The 7,520-nt window shown below is 45.8% G+C and overlaps 1 protein-coding gene across 1 annotated transcript in view; it reads left to right on the forward strand.

The window, feature by feature from the left end:
• The first annotated feature begins 6,292 nt into the window (after positions 1 to 6,292).
• SRSF12 (serine and arginine rich splicing factor 12) overlaps positions 6,293 to 7,520 on the forward strand; it is a 16,142-nt gene continuing 14,914 nt past the window's right edge. Inside the window, exon 1 of the mRNA XM_007950893.1 lies at positions 6,293 to 6,357. Within this exon, the coding sequence (XP_007949084.1) occupies positions 6,293 to 6,357 (65 nt within the window). The remainder of the gene's footprint in view (positions 6,358 to 7,520) is intronic.

The following is a 7,520-nucleotide window of genomic DNA, read 5'->3' on the forward strand; positions in this document are numbered from 1 at the left end:
ATCTTATTATTTCTTCCATTTGCTTTTGCTACTTTCCATTCAAGAGCAAGTTTCAGAGTTTCTTCTGATACCCATTTTGGTCTTTTCTTCCTGTCTTTTTAATGAACTTTTGCTTTCTTCATGTATGATATTCTTGTCCTTGTCCCAAAACTCATCTGGTTTTAGGTCGTTGGTGTTCAATGCGTCAAATCTTTTCTTTAGATGGTCTCTAAATTCAGATGAGGAGCTCTGGTAGCATAGTGCCTAAGGCACTTGACTGCTAACCAGAAGGCTAGCGGTTCAAACCCACCAGCCACTCCTCAGAAGGAAGATTGGGCAATCTACTTCTGTAATGATACTGCCTCGGAAACCCAAGGAGGGGTTACTATGAGTCGGGTCTGACTCGATGGCAAATAACAACAACAAGTTCAGATGGGATGTAATCAAGGTGATAGTTTGGCTCTTGTGGACTTGTTTTGTCTTCAGCTTCAACTTGCACTTGCATATGAGCAGTTGATGGTCTGTTCCACATTCTGCTCCTGGCCTTGTTTTGGCTAAAGATATTGAGCTTCTTTATTGCCTCTTACAGGAGCTCTAGTAGTGTAGTGCCTAACGCACTTGACTGCTAACCAGAAGACTGTCGGATCAAACCTACCAGCCACTCCTCAGAAGGAAGGTTGGGCAATCTACTTCCATAGTGATACTGCCTCAGAAACCCAAGGAGGGGTCGCTATGAGTCAGGGCCGACTCAATGGCACATAACAACAACAACATCGCCTCTTTCCACAGATGTAGTTAATCTGATTCCTGTGTATCCCATCTGGTAAAGTCCACTTGTATAGCTGCCATTTGTGTTGTTGAAAAAGGTATGAATAAGTCATTGGTCTTCCAAAATTCTATTATGCAATCTCCAGCATCATTTCTATTACCAAGGCCATATTTTCCAACTACTAGTGATTCTTCAGGAGCTCTGGTAGTATAGTGCCTAAGGTACTTGACTGCTAACCAGAAGCCTGGCAGCTCAAACCCACCACCCACTCCTCAGAAGGAAGGTTGGGCAATCTACTTCTGTAGTGATACCACCTCAGAAATCCGAGGGGTTGCTATGAGTTGGGTCCGACTCGATGGCACATAACAACAACACCAACAGTGATTCTTCTTTCTTTCCAACTTTTGCATTCCAATCACCAGTGATAATCAACACATCTTGATTGCATGTTTGGTCAATTTCAGACTGCAAAAGCTGGTAAAAATATTCAATTTTCTTGTCTTTAGCTTTGGTGGTTGATGTGTAAATTTGAGTAATAGTAGTATTAATTCCTTATAGGTGTATGGATATATCCTATTACTGATAGCATTGTACTTCAGGATAGATCCTGCAACATGTTTTGTGATGATGAATGCTACACCATTCCTCTTTAATTTGCCATTCCCAGCATAGTAGATCATATAGTTGTCTGCCCTAGCCAGTCCATTTCAGCTCACTAATGCCTAGGATGGAGCTCTGGTAGCATAGTGGCTAAGACACTTGCCTGCTAACCAGACGGCTGGCGGTTCAAACCCACCAGCCACTCCTCGGAAGAAAGGTTGGGCAATCCTACTTCCGTAGTGATACTGCCTCGGAAGCCCAAGGAGGGGTCGCTATGAGTCAGGTTTGACTTGATGGCACATAACAACAACAATGCCTAGGATATTGATCTTTATGTGTTCCATTTCATTTCTGACAACTTCCAATTTTCTTAGATTCATACTTAGTACATTCCATGTTCTGATTATTAATGTTTGCAGCTATTTCTTCCCATTTTGAGTCATGCCCCATCAGTAAATGGAGGTCCTGAAAGCTTTACTTCACCCACATCATTAAGGGCAACTCTATTTTGAGGAGGCAGCTCTTCCCCGGTCGTGTTTTGAGTGCCTTCCAACCTGAGGGGCTTGTCCTCTGGCACTATATAGGACAATGTTTTAGGGGTAGTCAAAAAGGTTTCCAATAATACATCAGACAGTGTTTCACTGCTACTCATAAGGTTTTCACTGGCCAATTCTTTGAGAAGTGGATGGCACCTTCCTTCTTCTAAGTCTTAGTTTGGAAGCTCCACTGAAACTTGTCCACCATGGATGACCCTGCTGTTATTTGAAATACTGGTAGCATAGCCTCCAGCCTCACAGCAACATGCAAGCCACCAAGGTAAGACAAACTGACAGATGAGTGGTGGAAGACACCTTGTATTACTGGGGAATTCCAAGTGTTATTTTCAGAAACCAGACAGAAAGCCAGTTCAAGTTCTTTGTTCCATACACCCATTTTTCTCAAATACTTTCATATCAAAATCTCTCTTTCTTAGGGGGATAGTTAAGACACATTAAATATGCTGTCATTTTTTAAATAGTATTGATAGAAAGGAAGTAATAGTTCTGCAAAGTACAAAACATTAAACTCTGCTGTGAGAGGGGGTACAGTTATTAAACAATTGTCAGATTTTGCTAGTGGTATACTCTTTGGAAATCCTCTAGTAAGTTGGAGACAACATTCAATCTTTCATATACTCCTACTAAAAGTTTTCTTCAAACTATAGAGTGTTGTGTTTTTTTCTAATTGTAGAAAGCACCAAAACCAAAAAACACTGATAGTACCAAAAGGAAGAAGAAAGTGAAAATCAGAGGGTAATACTTCTATGCAGAAAAAAAGTTCTATTATGGCACATGTATATGTATATACATGTATATATGTATCATATATATATATATATATATATATATATATATATATATAAATTACTAAATAGGTTTATATGCAGTGTCTAGGAAGGCAGTGATGTTTCAGTGGTAGACTTCTCACCTTCCATGTGGGAAACCTGAGTTTGACTTCTGGGTAATATAACTCTTGTGCAGTCACCACTAACTTGTCAGTGTAGGCTTGTGGGTAGTCATGATGTAGCATTTCATTCCACTGTGCATAGGTCATCATGTGTTGGAAGCCACTCAACAGCAGCTAACAACGTACATAGGTGTCTAGTAACCTGCTTTTCCCCCACTTAACAATATGCCAGATAACAGATTTATTAGTAACTTTTACCATCTACTAGATCCTCTCTTGTCCTTTTTTCTCCTCATGGTCAGTGTAGTGGGTTGAGTGGTGGTCCTCCAAAAGATATGTCCAAGTCCTAATCCCCCAGTACCAGTGACTTTATTTGGGGGAAAAAAAGGGGGCTTTGCAGATCTAATTAAGGATTTCAAGATGACACCATGTAAATTAAACATGTAGGCCCCAAATCCAATGACAAGTGTCCTTATGACACAGAAGACAAGAGAAGACCATGTGAAGACAAAGGCAGATATTGGAGCCACAAGCCAAGGAATATTTAGAACCACTGGAAGGAAGGTTGGGCAATCCTACTTCCGTAGTGATACTGCCTCGGAAACCCAAGGAGGGGTCGCTATGAGTCCGGGCCGACTCGACGGCACATAACAACAACAACAACAGAAGCTGGAAGAGGCAAGGGAATGTTCCCCTAAAAGCCTGGATAGACTTTGACCCTGCTAATACCTTAACTTTAGACTTCTGGTCCCCAGAACTAAGAAAGAATAAATTTCTGTTGTTTTACTAAATTTGTAGTAATTTGTTACAGCTACCATGGGAAACAAGTTAGCATTGCAAAAATTTTATATGATAAGCCACTGCCTGCTCTTCCATTTGCATTTTCTTACCCTCCAGCTTTGTGCTCCTGCTTGCTTTTAATTTCCTCCCTTATCTCAAGACCTTTGTGTATTCTGTTCCAGTGCATGAATTGCTTTTCTTTATTCTTCAAATCTCTCTTCAAAACTTATTCAGTTAAAAGTTCAGTGACCCTCTAACTTGGCTCTGAACATCCATAAGATCCTGTCTCCACATCACATAATTCTTTTCATAGTCTTTATCATATTTGAAGGAACTCTGATGGCAGAGTGATTAAAGCACTGAGCAGCTAACCAAAAGGTTGGCAGCTGGAACCTACCAGCCACTCTACAGAAGAAAGATGAGGCAGTCTACTGTAAAGATTTACAGCCTTGGAAACCCTATGAGACAGTTCTACTCTGTCCTATAGGGTTGCTGAGTTGGAATCAACTTGATGGTGGTGGGTAGTGATGGTATCATAGTTTTTATCTTTATCAATGTGATTATTACATTCTACCTCTCTATCAAATTGTAAGCTCCATGAACCAAAAAAAAATCCAAACTCACTGCAGTGGAATCGGTTCTGACTCATAGCAACCCCTCCTTGGGCTTCTGAGGCAGTATCTCTACAGAAGTAGATTGTCCAGTCTTCCTACTGAGGAGTAGCTGGTGGGATTGAATCACCGGCCTCCTGGTTAACAGTTAAATGCCTTAGGCACTACGCCACTAGAGCTCCCAAGCTCCATGAGAATAAACAAAAACAAACCAAACTCACTGCCATCAAGTGGATTCAAACACATAGCAACCCCCTATTGAGTTTCCCAGGGAGGTCTGGTGGTGCAGTGCCTGAGGCATTTGACTGCTAACCAGAAGGTTAGTGGTTCAAACCCACCAAGCCACCCTGTGGACGGAATACTGGGCAATCTACTTCAGTAAAGATTTGCTGCTTTGGAAACCCAAAGGGGGTTACTGAGTCAGAATCGACTCGATGACAGTGGGTTTGGTTTTGGTATTGCATTTCCAAGGCTGTAAATCTTTATGGAAGCAGACTGCCTCATTTTTCTTCCATAGAGCAGCTGGTGGGTTTGAACCACTGACCTTTTGGTTAACATTTGCCTTAACTACTACACTACCTGAGCTCCTTCCATGAGAATAGGAACCCTAGTTTTTCTCCCCTTGGATGCCATGTTCCCAGTCTAGCCCTGTGCCTACTATGCTATGTTGCTGTTGTTATGTGCCATTGAGTTAGACCCAACTCATGGTCACCCCTCCTTGGGTTTCCGAGGCAGTATCACTACGGAAGTAGATTGACCAACCTCCCTTCTGAGGAGTGGCTGGTGGGTTTGAATTGCCAGTCTTCTGGTTAGCAGTAAAGTGCCTTAGGCACTAGGCTACCAGAGCTCCCAAGAGACACAGCCAGGCTACCTGGCAGGAGCTGCTGATGGGTTTGAACTGCCAGTCTTGGGTGTGGCCTGAGGCCATCCCCTAAGGCCTACTATGCTATAGCAATCCCTTTTTGAATGAAGACCCCTGTTCCAGACTTTTGGAACTCTCACAGCCTTTGAGAGGGCCGTGGGCTAGATAAGGTGACCGCATCATTTATCCTCCAACCCATACCATTTCTGAGAGTGAAAGGGGGTGCTATTAATACTTGAGTTACCTGGTTACTGTTCCAGCCTTGAGTAAAGGGCTCTGTCAGCCACTTAAACAATTCTGAAGGCAGAAGCGTAATGAGAAGGCATCTAGGGTACAACATTGGGGGATCGGGGGAAGGAGATCACTTAAATTTGTTTAATTTCTACTGCTTTTTTCTACATCATGTACTTGCTACTTATCTGTTCATTCGTTTAGTGCCTCTGTCTTTCTTTAGAATGTAAGCTCCATAAAAATTGAGACACAAAAACCCTGATAGTACCTGTTTTGTTCACTGTTGTTTCCCACACCTAGAACAGTGCCTGGCATGTAGCAGGCACTCAAAAATATCTGAATGAATGTACTCACAGCTGAATATTATATAAATGGATGAATAAATCAAAACACCAAAAAAGAGAGCAAGACCAAAATTAATAAGCCATGACCAGCGGGGCAGGAGACCTAACAATCACCAAGGTCTAAGAATGACCTTGGTGATTAATACAATGGTGAAGAGGTTCCTGAGGCGGCCGAGCCGAGTAGCGGTTTAACGTCTCCCACCCTCTGAGCCCGAATATCCTCGCGAATCCTGCCTGCCTGCCTGCCTCTCCATCCCTTTTGCCGTTCCCCTCTGGCTTCTAGGCCCCCTCTGGCCCAATTCCCCCCACCGCGACACAGCCTCCCTCCACAACCCCCGCCCCTAGGTCTGCTCTGACCCCCAACTCCTCTTCCTCACACCCTAGGCCTCCTCCTGCCTCCGCCCTCAGAATACCCCCGACCCCGGCTGCCTCCTCTCCGGAACCCCTCAGCCCAGGCCCCCTGCGCCAGCCCCGCCCCCGCCTGGCCGCGCGGACCCGCTCACGCAGCACAGCGCCCCCTTGGCGCCAGCCTCTGCGGCTGCGCGCTAGCAGGGCCGAGGCTGAGGGAGGGGGGTCGCGCGGGGGGCCGACGGAACGGCTGTGGTGGCGGCGGGAGACGTTGCGAGCCCGGCGGCTGCGGGCAGACTAGGAGGGAGCTGAGGAAGCGGTCATGTCTCGCTACACGAGGCCCCCCAACACCTCCCTGTTTGTCAGGAACGTCGCAGACGCCACCAGGTGAGCGGCGGAGGCTGCTGGTTGGGGGCGCGGGGGAGGGGCGGGATAACGGCCGCGCCTCCGAGCCCGGCCAAGGCCCGGCGGGCTTACCCCGCGCCTTCTCGCGGGCCCTGCGGGCCCTGCGGTCGCTGCGACAGCGGCGCCCTCCTCAGGGAGATGCGAGCCCTCCGGCTATCCTAGGGCCTAGGCGGCCCTCATGGCTCCGCACTCGGGTCGGCGTTCAATCCTAGCGCGGCACAGACCCTTTGCCCATCCACGCAGCGCTTTGGGCGTCCCCCGTACCGCACGCGGCGGCCCCGTGCCCATCCTCTCCTCTCGGATCCGCGGAACGCGGGATGCACCTTTTCCTTGTAGCGGAGGCCCCTCCCCTTGTCCAGCCGTTAGTGTTTCCGCTCGGGCAGGTGTCCACGTTTCAGCCCCTTTGTCGCCTTACCCTGCCGAGGACCTCGAGAAAACCGCGCGATTTACCGTCCTGGGTGAATAGGAATTGGGGATGATGAGAATGCATTAATTGTAATGCGTACCCTGGGCTTTTCTAATTCCTTTTTCCTAGTTGTGGTCAAATTACAGGTGGTGCTTGTTAAATTTACACAAATGTATTCTATATACAAAGGAATAACTACAGTGAATGAAACTTGAACGTTTTAACAGGTATATAGGGTGAACATTTACATCAGATATACTTCTTAGAATGATAATCATAGGAGATAAGAAGGGCAATGTTTGCACAGGGAGATCGCTCAGGGGGCAGGAATGCATAAAAAATGAGGACACAGAGAAGAGGTACTACAGGGAGGAAGTGGGAAGAGCTGTTACATTGTGGGGACTTGCAGTCAGTGTCATAAAACAAAATGTGTATGAACTGTGTGAAAAATCAATCTGCTCTGTAAACTTTCACCCAAATCACAATAAGAACCTAAAAAGAAAGAAAGAAAAAAGAAATTTGGGCTTTTTAAAGTTCAGAGTACTGTCTAAATACCCATTATAAGGTGGTTTTGACACACTTCTCTGGTTGATTCTGATGCTCTCAGTCCCTCTGTCCCTGTTTGAGAATTCTTTCTACAAAGCAGCTCTGGTAGCATAGTGCCTAAGGCACTTGACTGCTAACCAGAAGGCTGGCGGTTCAAACCCCCCCAGCCACTCCTCGGAAGGAAGGTTGGGCA

The sequence above is a fragment of the Orycteropus afer genome, unplaced genomic scaffold (genome assembly GCF_000298275.1).
Source record: "Orycteropus afer afer isolate SDZICR_OR568_19922 unplaced genomic scaffold, OryAfe1.0 scaffold00011, whole genome shotgun sequence".
Classification (NCBI taxonomy): Eukaryota; Metazoa; Chordata; class Mammalia; order Tubulidentata; family Orycteropodidae; genus Orycteropus; species Orycteropus afer.